At 41.4% G+C, this 18,153-nt stretch overlaps 1 protein-coding gene across 7 annotated transcripts in view; it reads left to right on the top strand.

Annotated features, from left to right (window-relative positions):
* hycc1 (hyccin PI4KA lipid kinase complex subunit 1) overlaps window positions 1-18,153 on the top strand; it is a 92,074-nt gene that overhangs the window by 65,550 nt on the left and 8,371 nt on the right. For all 7 annotated transcript variants that reach the window (XM_078538892.1, XM_078538887.1, XM_078538893.1 and 4 more), the window contains one exon: window positions 8,963-9,122. In XM_078538892.1, the coding sequence (XP_078395018.1) occupies window positions 8,963-9,122 (160 nt within the window). The remainder of the gene's footprint in view (window positions 1-8,962; window positions 9,123-18,153) is intronic.

The raw sequence follows: 18,153 nt of genomic DNA, 5'->3' as shown, positions 1-18,153 counted from the left end.
CTAAGACTATGGATACCTTAAGACCTACCAAACTATGCCCAACATCTTACAAATATGGTGGCAGCGAATGGAACAGCTCAAACCTTGCACAGATTGCAGAAGAAAATTTAAATCCTGGAAAACTGAAGGAAAAAAATCAATGAGGCATTCTGACCTGAAGAAAAGCTCAAGAAGCAAAGGCACAGGAGGAAATTACAAGAGAAAAGCTCCAAAGGAAGGCTTGGAAGCTGAAGGCAGAAATTAAATTCCTCACTGCAGCAGAAGACTCTGTTGAATTCTATCGAAGTCCAGCTTCAATACCCAGAGTATGCAGAGTCAGCAGACCTAGCAAGGATGAGCTAAAACGTTAAAATTCCTGTATAACACAAGTCATGAAAAAAGTTAACTACTGTAGTGGTCAGAAATTGCCATTTAAATCACAGTCCAAGAAGCTCAATTCCCAAGTTGGTGCCTGAAAACATGGTGGTCGAGCTTGCTCTGAACAAAGAGAAAAAAAATTAATTAAAAATTAATAACAAAACAAAAATAAAAATACCTGGAAAAACTCAGCAGGTCTGACAGCATCTGCGGAGAGGAACACAGTTAACGTTTCGAGTCCGTATGACTCTTCAACAGAACTAAGGAAAAATAGAAAAGAGGTGAAAAATAAGCTGTTTAAGGGAGGGTGGGACAGGTAGAGCTGGATAGAGGGCCAGTGATAGGTGGAGATAGACAAAATGACAAAGAGGTGTTGAAGGTGGTGATATTATCTAAGGAATGTGCCAATAGGTGACATTAAGGGTAGAAAGCAGGACGAGCAAGGTACAGACAACCCCAGTGGGGGTGGGGTGAGGGGAAGGGATCGCAATAGGCTAAAAGTTAGAGATAAAACAATGGATGGAAATACATTTAAAAATAATGGAAATAGGTGGGAAAAGAAAAATCTATATAAATTATTGGAAAAAGGGGGGATCAGAAAGGGGGTGGGGATGGAGGAGAGAGTTCATGATATAAAATTGTTGAACACAATATTCAGTCTGGAAGGCTGTAAAGTACCTGGTCGGAAGATGAGGTGCTGTTCCTCCAGTTTGTGTTGAGCTTCACTGGAACAATGCAGCAAGCCAAGGACGGACATGTGGGCATGAGAGCAGGGTGGAGTGTTGAAATGGCAAGCGACAGGGAGGTCTGGGTAATGCTTGCGGACAGACCGAAGGTGTTCTGCAAAGTGGTCACCCAGTGTAGAGGAAACCGCATTGGGAGCAGCGAATGCCGTAGACTAAATTGAGGGAAGTGCAAGTGAAATGCTGCTTCACTTGAAAGGAGTATTTAGGCCCTTGGATGGTGAGGAGAGGGGAAGTAAAGGGGTAGGTGTTGCACCTTCTGCGGTTGCATGGGAAGGTGCCCTAGGAGGGGGTTGAGGTGTAGGGAGTGATGGAGGAGTGGATCAGCGTGTCCCAGAGGGAACGATCCCTGCGGAATGCCGCCGGGGGGGTGAAGGGAAGATGTGTTTGGTGGTGGCATCATGCTGGAGTTGGCGGAAATGGCGGAGAATGATCCTTTGAATGCGGAGGCTGGTGGGGTGATAAGTGAGGACAAGGGGGACCCTATTATGGTTCTGGGAGGGAGAGAAAGGTGTGAGGGCGGATGCGCGGGAGATGGGCCGGACACGGTTGAGGGCCCTGTCAACCACCGTGGGTGGAAAACCTCGGTTAAAGCAGAAGGAAGACATGTCAGAGGAACTGTTTTTGAAAGTGGCATCATCAGAACAGATGCGACGGAGGCGAAGGAACTGAGAGAATGGGATGGAGTCCTTACAGGAAGCGGGGTGTGAGGAGCTGTAGTCGAGGTAGCTGTGGGAGTCAGTAGGCTTGATATGAATATTGGTGGACAGTCTATCACCAGAAATTGAGACAGAGAGGTCAAGGAAGGGAAGGGAAGTGTCAGAGATGGTCCATGTGAAAATGATGGAGGGGTGGAAATTGGAAGCAAAATTAATAAATTTTTCCAGGTCCAGACGAGAGCATGAAGCAGCACAAAGCAATCACCGATGTGCCGGAGAAAGAGTTGTGGGAGGGGGCTGGAGTATGACTGGAACAAGGAATGTTCCACATACCCCATAAAGAGACAGGCATAGCTGGGGCCCATGTGGGTACCCATAGCCACACCTTTTATTTGGAGGAAGTGAGAGGAGTTTAAGGAGAAATTGTTCAGTGAGAGAATAAGTTCAGCCAGACGGAGGAGAGTAGTGGTGGATGGGGATTGTTCGGGCCTCTGTTCAAGGAAGAAGCGGAGAGCCATCAGACCATCCCGGTGGGGGATGGATGTGTAGAGGGATTGGACGTCCATGGTGAAGAGGAGGCGGTTGTGGCCAGGGAACTGGAAATTGTTGATATGATGTAGGGTGTCAGAGGAATCACGGATGTAGGTGGGAAGGGACTGGACAAGGGCAGAGAGAATGGAGTCAAGATAGCAAGAAATGAGTTCCATGGGGCAGGAACAAGCTGACACGATCGGTCTGCCGGGCCAGTCTGGTTTGTGGATTTTGGGTAGGAGGTAGAAGCAGGCCGTCCAAGGTTGGGAGACTGAGGTTGGAAGCTGTGGAAGGAAGATCTCCAGAGGAGATGAGGTCAGTAACAGTCCTGGAAACAATGGCTTGAAGATCAGTGGTGGGGTCATGGTCCAGGGGGAGGTAGGAGGAAATGTCTGCGAGTTGACGCTCAGCCTCTGCGAGTTAGAGGTCAGTGCACCAGACAACAACAGACTGTCCCGATCGTGTCAGCCTGTTCCTGCCCCACGGAACTTATTTCTTTACGAAACACCTTCGGTCTGTCTGCAAGCGTGACCCAGACGTCCCTGTCGCTTGCCATTTCAACACTCCACCCTGCTCTCATGCCCACATGTGTCCATCCTTGGCCTGCTGCATTGTTCCAGTGAAGCTCAACGCAAACTGGAGGAACAGCACCTCATCTTCCGACTAGGCATTTTACAGTCTTCCAGACTGAATATTGAGTTCAACAATTTTAGGTCATGAACTCTCTCCTCCAGCCGCACCCCCTTTCCGATCCCCCTTTTTTCCCCAATAATTTATGTAGATTTTTCTTTTCCCACCTATTTCCATTATTTTTAAATGTATTTCCATCCATTGTTTTATCTCTACCTTTTAGCCTATTTCGATCCCTTCCCCCCACCCCAGCCCCCACTAGGGCTATCTGTACCTTGCTCATCCTGCTTTCTACCCTTAATGTCACTTATTAGCACATTCCTTAGATAATATCACCACCTTCAACACCTCTTTGTCATTTTGTCCTTTTGTCTATGACATCTTTTGCCTATCTCCACCTATCACTGGCCCTCTATCCAGCTCTACCTGTCCCCCCCACCCCCCCCCCCCCCAAACCAGCTTATATTTCACCTCTTTTCTATTTTTCCTTAGTTCTCTTGAAGAGTCATACGGACTCGAATCGTTAACTGTGTTCCTCTCCGCAGATGCTGCCAGACCTGCTGAGTTTTTCCAGGTATATTTATTTTTGTTTTGGATTTCCAGCATCTTTAGTTTTTTGTTTTTATAAAAATTAATAACGACTGAGTAGACAGTATAAAAACCCAGCAGAAGCCAGGATTTGACACTTCCAAGACCCAAGACCATTGTGCTAAAGCGGGGAAGACTCTAACCTGTCGATCCAGGCAGCCATTGTTGGAAAAATTTAAAAGCTGAGATCATGAACGCCATTACTATGGGTGCCCGCCAAAACCGGCAAGCACGGGCAAAGCTTTATGCAGAATGTACTGCAGCATCATTTTGAATTTTTGGAAACCTCTTAAAGCTGAACCTGCAATTTAAAAATTTTAACTATGGATCAGAAATCCACTCTTCCAGATCAATTGGACTTATCCAAGGCCCAAATCAATCTCAAAGTTGGGGACTCTGGAGAAAGATTCCTTAGATACATGATTGCTTCAAGTCTGGATAAGAAGCTGCACAAGTTAATGCACTGCTTTATTCGATAGGCCAGATAGCTGATGATATAATAGCTAGACAAGGGATCAACAAATCATCTGTAAAATTTGAAGTCTTAAAGTCATTCAATGCTTATTTTAACCTCAAGTAACAAAATCCTTGAAAGGGCTAAATTTAATAAAGGTGTCCAGCAGCCAGGAGAACCTGTCAACTTACTCATTAATGAGCTGTACAAAACATTTGAAGGCTGTGATTACGGTGACCTGAAATCTGAACTAATGAGGGACGGACAGAATAGTTGCAGGAGTGACAGATGATGCTATCAGACATGCTTCAAGCGAAGGAAGATTTAGCCCTTGAGAGAGCCATCCTATTGTCGGGCAATCTGAAATCTGTATTAAGGGGAGGAAGCAAACCATGGTACAAAGTAAACTTTCTAGTTCGTGAAACAGCGCAAACAGGGAGACTCCAGGCTAAAGGAGGCCTCCAGGCTGCCTGAACCTATGAATGCAGACTTGAAGGAGAGCGGAGGGTGCTGGTTTGCCAGTGAGCTGGGGTAGTAGTAATGATGTTATACATGGGATAAACTGGGATACTTTGTAAATACATTGGATAAAGACTTGGAGAAAGTGTGGTATAAGGGTCTGGTGCAGAAAGGGTGGACTGAATACAGTGCTACCTACACAGTGATGTAAGAGAACACATGACCCGCACCTAGGGGTCAGTGTAGTGTTGTACAGGGTCATGTATAGAAGCAAGCATGTAGACATTTCCTAGCTTGGACTTTTACTGTACCTATGTATACAGTTTCTAGCAGTTGATAATTACTTGCTGTTGAACTATCTAAGACTACTAATACTTTAAAATCTACCAAACTATGCCCAACACGTTACAACAGTTTGGGAGGAAATACCAGTACTTGGGGTCTTGGCATCTGAAGACATGGTCACCAAAGGTCAAGCGATTTAAAATGTGGTATATACAAAAAGACCAGAATTAGAGCAGCACAGAGATTTCACAAGGGTATGTGGCTAGTGAGTTGGAGATTGGTAAGTGTGAGGTCATGGATTTTAAAATCAAGGCATTGCCAAATTGCGAGCTAGTGTAGGTCAGTTTGTACAGTTGTGATGGGTGAATGGGACTTGTTTTATTCTTTCGTGTGATGTGGGCATCTTTGGCAAGGCCAGTATTTGTTGCCCATCCCCAATAATCCTTGAACTGAGTGGCTTACTAGGTTATTTCAGAAGGCCATTACGAGTCAAACACATTGCTGCGGGTCTGGAATCACATCTAGACCAGACCAGAAAAGGATGACCAATTACCTTCCCTAAAGATAATTAGTGAACCAGATGGGTTTTTACAACAGTTAATAGGTTCGTGGTCACCAATGCTGTGACTAGCTTTATATTCCAGATTTATTAATTGAATTTGATTCCACCAGCTGCCGTGGTGGGATTTGAGCCCTTCGAGCATTAGCCTGGGCCTCTAGATTACTAGTCCAGTGACGACATCACTATGCCACCATCTTCCACTCTGGAGTTGTGGGAAATATGCGCATGGAATTCCTTGAATGTTATCACTTCAAATCCAAGAGGAAAGGGGGGTGGGGTGATGGTTTGCAAGTAGAAAAGGGGTGAAGGGTATATTTCTTGAGGGGGTTTTGGTGGCAGATTTGAATGGGAGGGGTGGGACTGTTCCTGAGGTGAGGAACCATCAATATCTGCTGACTTTGGGGCCAGTGTAATGGAAGTTGGGTTGTCACCAGTTTGGGGATAGAATTGTGGGAGCAGGTGGTGCATCTCTTGGAGAGGGCATGAGGGGAGCTGGGAGCGAAACTAGAGAAAGATGCTAGGGCAGAGGAGAAGCTTAGGAATAATTTGGCTCCTTGAGCTAGTAGAACGGAGAGAAGTGGCGATTGAACATATGGTTTCAATCTATGTGACAAAGACGTCCATAAGCTGCTCGCACTTATTTAGAGGTGTGAGTGGAAGAGTTACAGTGAGAAGGGTTTAAGAAAACTACTTGTAATGAAGAAATGCTGGAGGCCGTCTTTGCATTCCAGGAATATGCTTGCATGCAGAGCAGTTTTGGCAAAGGACAGCAGGAGTCCTGATGGTGCCAGGAGATCTGGTGATGAAAAGCTAAACCATAGCATGGTCCAGGACACACATAATTTGCCTTAACATTCCCTTTCAATGTGTAATTTAGACTTGTACTTCAGTGAGGTGTTGAGAAAATGCTGTATTGTTGGAAGTACAGTCTTGTATAATAATTTACAGGAATTCTTTGAAATAATGCACCCTGTTGAAAATGTAATACATCTTGATTTCAGGAATGTTTTTGAAATGCCACATAACCAATTGGTTCAAGAGTTAGAAGGCAAAACATCTATTGCATTGCTAAACCAAAAACTTTGAAATTCCAATCTCCTACACCTACAGTATTTTTCTGCCCCCTGCTCTTGAAATCCAACCTTATATGCACACATCTTTCATTATTATGTACTATGCAACCTAATTCCCCACTTTAGTTTCCCTTTTGAGGCCTCATTTCCTATGAATAATTATTTAAATGTTATTTCATCGGAATTCCTTATTAAGAAGTACCACAACAGGCAGTGAGCTCCTTTGATTGGGAGCTGAATTATCTGACATTTTCTCCTGCAGAAAAGGCGCTCTATCCAGCGTTATGACATGGCAGATGATGTGTGCCAGGTGGACTAAATCCACAAGGGAAACTTGGTCGCCCTATCACAACAGTTTTGCAATTTGTATTTACTACAAGAAAATGTGTGCACTGAATTCAGAAGTAATGAGTCCACCAAGACACTTTAAAAATTAAATTGAAATATTTATTAACAAAATAAAAGATTTAAAGCATGCACATAAGACTACAATTACCTACTACTATAACAAATCCTAAGACTCCTAATTAACCTGACTGCCAGTTACACACACCTTTTAAGGCAACAGTCCAAAATAGATTTTTGATTTTAAAACAGAACCAGCAAATTAACACAATACCCACTTGACAATGGAATTCCAAATGGTTTTCCCAAACTTCAGTTACTTTACATAGACTTAAGCACAAATGGCTGGAGGCCTCTTGAAGGTCGTTTAGCACACATTCCTGTTAGATCTTACATGGCCTTCTCCACACAGCCTTTCATTCTTCTTTATATATGTTCTTCTCTTTCTAATATGTGAAGTCTATTGTTCCATATGTCTTTGAAACCTTATCTTCTTCATAATGTAAAAACTTTCATGTTGCCAATATTGCCAGTAACCTTTGTGAAATATAAACATGCTCCTTAGCCTTGCTTATCTGGCTAGCTGTAAACAGACTAAGATCCCTTTGAAATCCAACAATCCCTTCATTTACCTAAAAGTGCAAATTCCCTTCACACCTTACATGCTAAACCAGCATCCATGTTTACTCATTAGCATGTCAAGCACATTTCTATACCAAGCTTCTTTTGATGATTTCAAGCTTAGTCTACTTGACTCCCAAATGTAATTAAATCATACAGACGGAACCAACTATAATCACACCCATAAACCTCCTTCACAATAAACCAGCAAAATATACTTCGTCACACCAGCTTTGACACAGTCAGTGAATGTGGTAAAATGGATTATCTTGGTATGCCATGCTTGATGGGCCTCAGAAGGAATGTATATACAAGTGAGGAATGAACTTCCCTTTATCTTCCTCTTGATCAGCAAGCTTGCTTCTCAAATGCATCTAGGTACAAGGGATTTTGATAATTGCATTGACTTTGGAAAATTCCCTTGATGACTTGCCTTTGCAGAAGGAGGGACTGGTTGAATTTTCAGATACCAGTACTTCCCAACTAATTTGAATAGGTCATAAACTCCAGTAAAGCTTGCTCAGAGATCTTGGACTGCGGCACATTTGACTGGCAACCAGAAAATTTATTGAGGCAGAATCAAAGCAGCTGATACCAGTGCTTTTATTGGAGGTTGATGTTAAGTGTCCACCTTCCTTTGGTGCAATTCCTACAGCAGGACCTTTTTAACTAATTGTTGTCAAAGGGAGCAGTATTATTCAGCTATCTCTGCTACCCATTTGATTTGTTTCTCCACTTTTTTGCCTCTAGTATCATTTCAATTTTAATGGCTACTTACATTGTGTTAAAAATTCTTAGGTGGATTTTCTGGCCTCCAGTCAAATGTGCCACAGTCCAAGATTTCTGGGTAAGCTTTACCCAAGTCTCTGGTCTGTTCGTACTAGACTGGAAGGAAAGGTATCTGAAAATTCAGTGAACCCCTCTGCACCAGTGAGTCTGCATGTTGGGCAGGCGCAACCCCAAATTTTCCATAAAGAAGGAAATCAGGCTACTGTTTAGTATTACAGTACACATTGCATTCCATAACGCTTCTATCATAAAACAGCACATCGTTCAGTTCAGCATTTTCCATGCTACAGGATATTTCCTTGTTTGAAAAAATGTAAAAAAAATTCAAAATGAATGGCTGGCAATATTTTTTCCATTTGTTTTTAAACTTATCAATTTTCCTTTTCCCATCTTTGAAAGATACAACTTATTTGTAAGGATATTGGTCACTTTTGGTGCCTCATGCAAGTGACAATTATCCATCTGTGAGACTTGATGGTGAATGCAGAATGGCTGATAGATTGTGTGGGGTGTTGCAACTATGTCTCATCCAGTGTTCACATGTACAAACTTGTTTCCAGCGATCTTAAAGCTTTGAATCAATGTGAAATTTCTTTAAAGTGATATCCGAACTTGAAATTATTCTATGCTCAAGTCCAGACATTCATCTCTTTCTATATTGTCCTAATTCTGCCATCACATTGAAATAAATGACTTGGTAACAATCTCAACAAGCTTACTTATTTTTGTATTCTGCCATGAAAACTGAAAAATAAGACTTGTTTATGTATATTTTGTCCAACCCTTTCTATTAAGCTTTTTTAAATGGAAAAACACTAAATAAACACCTTGCATTTCAATTTTTGTATGTAATTCTTTTTATGTAGGTTGGTAATGCAATCAAAAATATGTTACCATTTGGCGCCCTAAAGTCATCTAAAGATGCTCCACGATCTATTCAGGTGGAGATAACACCAACGTCGTCCAGAATATCAAGGAATGCAGTCACCAGTTTATCAATTAGAGGGCATCGATGGAAGAGGAATGGTAAGAAAGAGATTAATATGAGCAGAATGAATAAGGTTCCATAGATTTAATCCCCATGGAACAAAGCTTTATTTAAAAAAAAAACTTCAAGTAAACATTTAATACCTTGCTTTGAACTAATTTGCCACAAACTATCCTTCCTTATCCTTTTTGACCCATATGCAGCTTTTTGTCACCCATGTCAAAAAGCTGCATATGGGTCAAAGGATAAGGAAGGATAGTGCACTACGGTCACAGTCACAAAGGATGTAATTTGTAACTTTGATTAAAGTCGTTTCAAGTCTGTGACAGAGGCAGAAACCTGATCGGAGAGGTTCAAACATGGAATTGCAGGAAAGATAAGCAGGGATTTGCAAGGCAACAAACATGTTCAAGGACTTTGGAGATGAAGGAACATTTAAGATCGGGTGAGGCAGAGGGATCTAGTGTGGCTTTTTTTTTTGTGGAGACAGGTGATAACGGCAGATTTGAAAGGAAGAGGGACTAGAGTAAAGGGAACAGGAAGTGAATGTCGTGGACAAGATGAGTTCCATGAGTATATGTGATGTGATGGAAGTGAAACTAGAGAAAGATGTGGGTTCAAGACTAGGGAAGATCAAATTATTGGGGATCATTTGACCTGGTGGACTAGGGAAGAAGCATGTGACATAGGCAACTGAATGGATTTGTCTCCATCTTAGTAACAAAGTGTTGTTGGAGGATGCATGGAGAGGGGTTTAAGGAGACCCTTGATAGTTGATGAAAGAAGCTGGGGATTATCTTTGCATTTTTAAAAAAAATTCATTCACATGATGTGGGCTTTGCTGGCAGGGCCAACATTTATTGCCCATGCCCATTGAGAAGGTGATGGTGAGCTGCTGCCTTGAACTGCTACAGTCCATGTGGTGTAGGTACACCCACAGTGCTGTTAAAAGGGAGTTCCAGGATTTTGACCCAGCGACAGTGAAGGAATGATGATATATTTCTAAGTCACTTGGGAACTTCCAGGTTTTAGTGTTCCCATCTTTCTGCTGCCTTTGTCCTTCTAGATGGTAGTGGTAATGGGTGCTGTTGAAGGAGCCTTGGTGAATTCCTGCAGTGCATCTTGTAGATGGTACACACTGCTGCTACTGTGCGTCGGTGGTGGAGGGGGTGAATGTTTGTGGATGTGGTGCTAATCAAGTGGGCTGCATTGTTCTGGATGGTGTCAAGCATCTTCAGTGTTGTTGAAGCTACATTCATCCAGGGAAGCGGGGAGTATTCCATCACACTCCTGACTTGTGCCCTGTAGATGATGGACAGGCTTTGGGGAGTCAGGAGGTGAGTTACTCATCGCAGGATTCCTAGCATCAGATCTGGTGTTGTTGCCACAGTATTTGTATGGCTAGTCCAGTTCAGTTTCTGGTCAATGGTTATCCCCAGGATGTTGATAGTGAGGGATTCAGTGATGGTAATGCCACTGAACATCAAGTGGAGATGGTTGGATTCTCTCTTATTGGAGATGGTCATTGCCTGGCACTTGTGTGGTGCAAATGTTGTTTGCCACTTATCAGCCCAAGCCTAGATATTGACCAGGTCTTGCTGCCTTTGAGATGGACTGTTTTGGTATCTGTGGAGTCGCGAATGGTGTTAAACATCGCGCAATCATCAGCGAACCTCCCCACTTTAGACCTTATGACGGAAGGAAGGTCATTGATGAAGCAGCTGAAGATGGTTGGGCCGAGGACAGAATAAGCAGTTTTAGCAAAGATGGTGTTTGATATGGTCAAGCCAGACCTGGCAATGAAGAACTAAGCCTGTTGTGTGTCATCAATATGTGTTCCTTGGCTTCAGGAAGTGAAAATGAGGCTGTACTAAAGGGAATAACCAGGTTGAGAAAGCGAGGGTTTTAGTGGGAACAAGAGCCTAAAAGGTAAGGATGTGCTCGAGCAGGTTATAAGTGCAGAGTATTGTAGTGCATAAAGGGCCAAAGGCTGGACAGTTGAAAATTTGTAGTGGATTGGGGGACTGTTTAAATTCCTAGGGGCAAATATAAAAAGAAATGGAGTTGCAAGGGGCAAGGGAGATTTGAATGGCAGGGTATACAACGAGCAGAAATGGTCTTAACTGTGACAGAGTATAGGAGAATAGAGAGGCCAGGTGAGATGATAATATTGAGGATATGGCTGTGAATGTGGATTGGAGAGATTAACAGATGACAAAAGGTGAGTAAACTCGATGGAGAGAGTGCAAAGGTGAGTTGACATCAGGTTTAAAATCACTCAGGGTGAGAAATTGCTTGATGCAGAAGCTGAGATGAAAGCAGTGGTGGCCTTTAAGAAGTTTGGGTGGACAATGGAGAATGAGGATTTGAAGGAAGTGGTGACTAACATCCTAAAATGTCTCTGGTTGGAAAAGATCTTTTCTTAGAACCTAAGGATTACTTTTATTCTTAACAGTAGCTCACTGGTTTTGAGGTCCAGTTCATTGTGTATATTAAAATATTAAGTAGTTATGGAATTCACAAAGCTTTTAATCAAATGCATGAAGCATGATTGTGTATGGAAACCAAAGTAGCAAATATTAAACTCAAGGACATAAGAAATAGAGTAGGCTATTTGGCCCTTTGAGCTGCTTAGCCATTCAGCAAGATCATGCCTGGTTTTCTACTTCAACTTCACCTTCCCGTGCTATCTTCATATCTCAGATTTCTGGGTACCAGGGGAAATAAATCAACCTCCATCTTGAATATACTCAACGAGTCAGCATCCACAGCTCTCTGGGTAGAGAATTCCAAAGATTCACAACCCTTTGAGTAAAGAAGTTTCTTCTTATTTCAGTTCTAAATGGCTGAACCTTTATTCTGACTTTGACTCTGTCCTAGATTCCCCAACCACAGGAAATGTTTTCTCAACATCTAAGACCCTTAGAATTTTGTATATTTCAGTTAGATCATGTCTCGTTCGTTTGTTCTCACTGGATAGTCCCCTCTTTCCAGGAACCAGTCTAGTGAACCTTCGTTGCACTCCCTCTATGGCAAGTATATTCTTCTTTAGGTAAGGAGACAAAACAGCACACATTCCTCCAGGTGTGGTCTCACCAATGCCTTCTATAATTTTATTTATTTCGATACAATTCATACAATACAAATGATCATGATCACAGCATTCATGACAATTATGGGATTCAAATATGAGTGCATATGGATTGTTACGTTTGTATAGGAAAGGTGGGCCTTTGTTTGAAGATGGACCCCCAGAGAGAGAGAAAGAAAGAGTTGACCCCTTCAGCCTGACCTGCCTCATTCTACTTTTCTGCCCACTCCCTATATCCCTTAATTCCCTCAGAGACCAGTAATCTGTCTATCTTAGCCTTAAATATACTCAATGATAGTCTCTAGAACCCTCTGGGGTGGACAATTCCAAAAATTCATAATTCTTTGCATGAAAGTTAACAGGTAACAGGTTCCCCTTTATCCATGTTGCTTGTTACTTCCTCAAAAAACTCCAATAAATTAGTTAAACATGATTTCCTTTTCATAAAGCCATGTTGACTCTGCTTGATTGCATTGAGAATGCCTCACTATAACCACCTTAATAGGTTCCAGCAATTTCCTTACGACAGATATTAAGCTAACTGGCGTGTAATTTCCTGCTTTTCTGCCTCCTTCCTTAATGGAGGAGTCAAATTTGCTATTTTCCAATCTGATCTCTAAGTGTGGTCTCACCAAAGCAACGTATAATTGTAGCAAAACTTCCATGTTCTTGTACTGCAGCTCCCTTGCAATAAAGGCAATGTGCCATTTGTTGCCTTAAATGCATGCTGTAGTTGAATGCTAACTTTGTGTTCCTTGCATGAGTGCACCCAAGTTTCTCTGAGCATCAACATTTCAGAGTTTCATGCTTTTAAAAAAAATAATCTATATTTACTATCACTTCCCCACATTATATGCCATCTGCCACCTTGTCCACTCACTTAACCTGTTTGCATCTCTTAGCTTACGTTTGCACCTAACTTTGTATTGAGAGAAAACTTGCATATATTCCTAATTCTTTTTACCTCTGTGGCTCATTAGCCTATGGAATTCTCTTCTCCAGAGAGCAGTGGAGGCTGGGTCATTGAATATATTCAAGGCTGAGCTAGATTTTTGATCGACAAGGGAGTTGAGGGTTATAGAGGGCAGACAGGAAAGTGGAGTTCAAGCCAGAATCAGATTAGTCATGATCTTGTTGAATGGCAGAGCAGGCTTGAGAGGCTGAATGGCCTACTCCTGCTCCTAATTCTTGTGTTCTTCCTGTATTATTCTCAGTCTCTTTGTCTAAGTCATTGTTATAGATTGTAAATAGCTGAGGCCCCAGCACTGATTCTTGTGGCATGCCACTAGTAACAGCATGTCAACTTGAAAATGCCTCGTTTATTGGTAGTCTCTGTTTCCTGCCACTTAACCAATCCTCCATCCATGCTAATATATTACCTTCAACTCCATGAGCCCTTATCTTGCACATTAGTCTTTCGTGTGGCACCTTATTGAATGCTTTTTGGTAATCCGAGTATTCTGCATCTACCGGCTCCCCTTTATCTACCCAAATAGTTACATCCTCAAAAAAATCTCTAAATCTGTCAAACACAATATTCCTTTCCTAAAACCACTTGGACTCAGAAAAATCATAGTATGATCAGACAAGGTGTATTATTAAGACTTCCTTAATAATGGTTTCCTGAATTTTCCTGATGACTGATGTCAGGTTAATTAGACTGTAGTTCCTTTTTTTCTGATTTCTACTTCCTGATTTTCTGAACCAAGTTCTTTTCTCACTTCTGTCCTTACACCACCCTATACTATCAGGGCTACTACTCCTTTAGCATCCTATCTTTTTGAAATGCTGTGCACCTAGAATATTTATTTCCCAACCTTTGGTCACCTTGTAACCATGTCTCTAATGGCAGTTAGATCTAAACAATTTATTTCTATTTGTACCGCTAATTTATCTATCTTCACCTGAATGTGTGAAACATTCGTAATAAGAGTTCATTTTTTTTTTTACTTCTGTTCTTTTTCTGGACCTTATTCACTGATGCACTTTTATCATTAAAGTCTGTCTCTTTCAATCCCATTCTGCTTGTCTTTACCAGAATCACTGTTACCTCAAATTTTCTGATTCCTATAAACTCCCTTCACCCAAGGACCTCCTCCCTCCCCCCTCCCCACTTTTGGTTTAAAGCATGATCTACAGATCCACTTTCTAGTTATATGATTTACCAGGACACTGATCCCAGCCCAGATTAGGGGTTTAAAAAGTCATTTGGGATCCTGGGCTTTATAAACAGGGCATTGAGTACAAAAATAAGGAAATAATGGCGAGCCTTTATAAATTTGTGGTTCAGCCTCAACTGGAGTATTGTGTCCAGCTCTGGCCACTGCACTTTAGGAAGGCTTCAGTGTGTTCAGAAAAGATTCATGAGAAAAGTTCTTCATCCATGGAACCACAGTTATGTGAATTGATGAAGGCTGGGAGGAGATTTGATAGAAGTATTCAAAATCATGAAGGGACTAGATGGTAGAGGGAAACTGTTCCAATTGACTGAAAGGTTGATAACCAGAGGACATCAATGTAAGGCGATGGGGGGAGGGTGGTGGAGAAAAAAAATCAATGGTGACTCAATATCTTTTATACAGGGCAGATGGTTAAGATTTTGAATGCACTACCTGAAATTCTAGTTAGAAGCAGATACAAATTGGGGCTTTCAAAAGGGACTTTGCATTGGAAGAGAGAATTTGGAGGGTTATGGGGAAAGTGTGGGGGAATGGAAACCAGCAGTGTTGCTCTTGTTGAGAGCACACACGTACACGCAGGCCAAATTGCCGCCTTCAGAATGGCTGTTGCCATTTTATGAATCTGTGATACATTGCCTTAGTCAGTAGACAGCTATCATTGTTGTAAAAATCCATCTGGCTCCCTAATGCCCTCTGAAATGACCTAGTAAATCATTCAGTTCAAAGGCTATTAGGGCTGGGTTTTTTTCATTATTTATTCATGGGATGTGGACATCACTGGTTAGGCAATTAGGAGTCAGCCACATTGCTGTGGGTCTGGAGTCGCATGTAGACTAGATCAGGTAAAGACAGCAGATTTCCTTCCCCTAAGGAGCATTAGTGAATTATGACAATAATCATAATCAGACTTTTAATTCCAAATTTTTATTGAATTCAAATTTTACTGCGGTGGAATTCGAACCCAGGTACCCAGAGCATTACCCTGGGTCCCTGGAATACTAGTCCAGTGACAATACCACTATGCCACTGTCTCCCCGTAACAAATGCTGATCATGTCAGCGGCACCCATGTCCCATGAAATAATTAAAAACAACTAATGCCATTACCTTTGTTACTCTCACTATCCCTTCCTGGACGTTGGCTTATTTTGTCCAAAACACTTCTGTGCTCTAGGACTCGCATATTCCCTTGCTTTTCAATATATCCTTTCCTGAATTCTTCCAAACAACCCCCCTGCCCCCAACGTTATTATTACTCTGGTTATTTGTAGGACACTGGTCCCAGCTCAGTGGAGCCCAACGGAACAGCTCGCTCTTCCCCAGTACTGGTGCCACTGGCCCATTAAGTGAAACCCTGTCTCCCACACCCACATCACTCCTTCCACCACGCATTTAACCTTCTAATCTGTTTATCCCCTGCCATTCGGTGCATGATTTAGGTAACGATCTGGAGATTATAACTTTTGAGACTCTGCGTTTTAATTTGGACTTAACTCCTCAAGCTCACCATCATTTCTAGGTCTGATTCCTATGTGGACCACGACAACTGGATCCCACTCCATGCATGAGATGTTTTTAGCCCTGGCGTTTTGCAGGCAACACGACCTTTGGAACTCCTGGTCACGGCTGCAAAGAATGGTATCTATTCCCCTAACAATAATGTCCCCTATTACTACCACATTCCTTTACACTTATCTCATTTGCATGCCTCCTGCATCATGAAGCTATGGTCAGTTTGCCCATCTACCCTGCTGTCCTTGTCCTTATCTACCTAGGTAACAAGTACCTTGTATCTGCTGGTCTAAGTCGAGGGCTGAATCTTGTCCATTGCTATATTCTGAATCCCCATATTTGCCTGACTCGCAGTTGCACCCTCCTCCTGTTACTGATCAACTCTCAGCTTCACCTAAGGGGAGGGGATGTGACTGGCTGCTTCCTGGAGCAAAGCGTCCAGATAACTTTCCTCTTCCATGATGCCCTGCAATGTCTGTAGCTCAGACTCCAACTCTGAGCCAAAGTTCCTCGAGCTGCAACACTTACGGATATGGTTGCCCAGGAAAACAATGCTGTCCACAAACTCCCACGTACTGCAGTTATAGTCTGCCATGTCTGTTTAACCTTATTTATTTATTTGATTAGTTAAGTCATTAATTGATTCAATTATTTTAGCTTTATTAATTGGTTTATCTGGGTTAAGTTACTAATTTAGTGGTTATAACAAGTCATCTAAAGTCACAGACAAAATTATTTCAAACTTAAAAATTGAAGGTGCAAAATTGAATACTTAATTAAAAATATTTGGCTCAGCAAAAAGTGCTTCTTATCTCAAGTTTTATATTCGTAATAGGATGGAAGAAATTTGCATTTGCTCTGTGTCTTCATTTGGGAGGTTTGCCTCTGCTCTTTATCACAAAAACTGACTTAATCAAAATTATTTTGCACTGATCATTTTAGTTGCCTCTCTGTTTAAAATAAAATTAATCAGATAAAAGGATCCTTTGTTCCTAAAATGTGTGCAATTTTATACCCTGCCTTAAGATTGAATTACCTGCAATTTGAAGCTGAAAAATAATTAGTTAAAGATTACAAGCATCCTTGTTCTTTTGTATACTGAAGGGGGCTAGAAACTAGTCTTCGTTTCTGAGAACTCCTAGTAGGAGATATTCACACATGACAATTGATGAGCTCGGGAGTTAAGGACGACTTGATCAAAGGCCTTCTCTCGGCATGTAAAAATAGCTGCTACTGCATAACACTATCATTTTGTAAAATTGTGCATGTGTATTGTCTGAAGACAGATTAAACAGTGTACACAATTTTCATTTTTAAAAAATTTATTTGTTCATTGGGTCTGGGCATCATTGGCTAGACCAGCATTTATTGCCTATTCCTAATTGCCCTTGAGAAGACAGTGGTGAGCTGCCGCTTGAATCGCTGCAATCCATGTGATCCATGCAAAGGGAAATGAGAATGTGTAGAAATCTGCAGAAAATTATGGGGGATCCTATAGTGATTGGTGTAATCTATAGGTCAATTTCTCAATTCTAAGTGTAAGTTTTGCTTCATTAAACTGATTTACCAAGTGATGCAATTTAGTGTAGACCTTTGTGTACCTATATTGCAAATTCATGATGTTAAAGTGAGTTCACTGGTCCAGATACATTTTATTGCTGTATTATAGAATTAATACCTGCATTTTTATATACTGCCTTTCATGACTTCAGGAGGTCCCAAAGTGCTTTACAGACAATTAAGCACTTTTGAAGTGTAGTCACTTGTGATATGCACTACAGTAGATAATTTGTGCACTATGCTAATTAGGCTAAGAAAAATTGAAGCAGCTATAACTTAGATTGTGAAATCAAAAAAATGTACTTTCATAAAATAGGTAAAAAATGGAATATGACTTTTGGCATTTCCCCCTCTTGACCTCAAGCGAGGATGAGGGTCTTGGCTATTCTAGTAAACTTTAGCCAGGCTGTAACATTTTAGTTGTCATTTAACATTTATTTGATGTTGAGGAACAGTAAATATTAGAATTATTTTTAAAAGATACAGTAATCAATTGGCTTTTAAATTCTTATAAGAAATGCTACTGTCTGTATTAGGAGGGATGAATTTACCATGTATCAAAAGTGCATTAATTTTAAATAAAGGTACAACTCCCCCCTTCATCTATTTTTGGAAATATGTTCATTAATCAAAAATTAGCCTAAAACCAAACTTGCTTGCCATGTATATTTTCTACATTTTTTTGTTTTTTTTTGTGTTTCAGCCATCATACATCTTGTCATTTTCA

This window comes from Cetorhinus maximus, chromosome 3 (assembly GCF_964194155.1).
Source record: "Cetorhinus maximus chromosome 3, sCetMax3.hap1.1, whole genome shotgun sequence".
Lineage (NCBI taxonomy): Eukaryota > Metazoa > Chordata > Chondrichthyes > Lamniformes > Cetorhinidae > Cetorhinus > Cetorhinus maximus.
The sequence above is the reverse complement of the archived record's forward strand: the minus strand, read 5'-3'. Positions and strand labels throughout refer to the sequence as shown.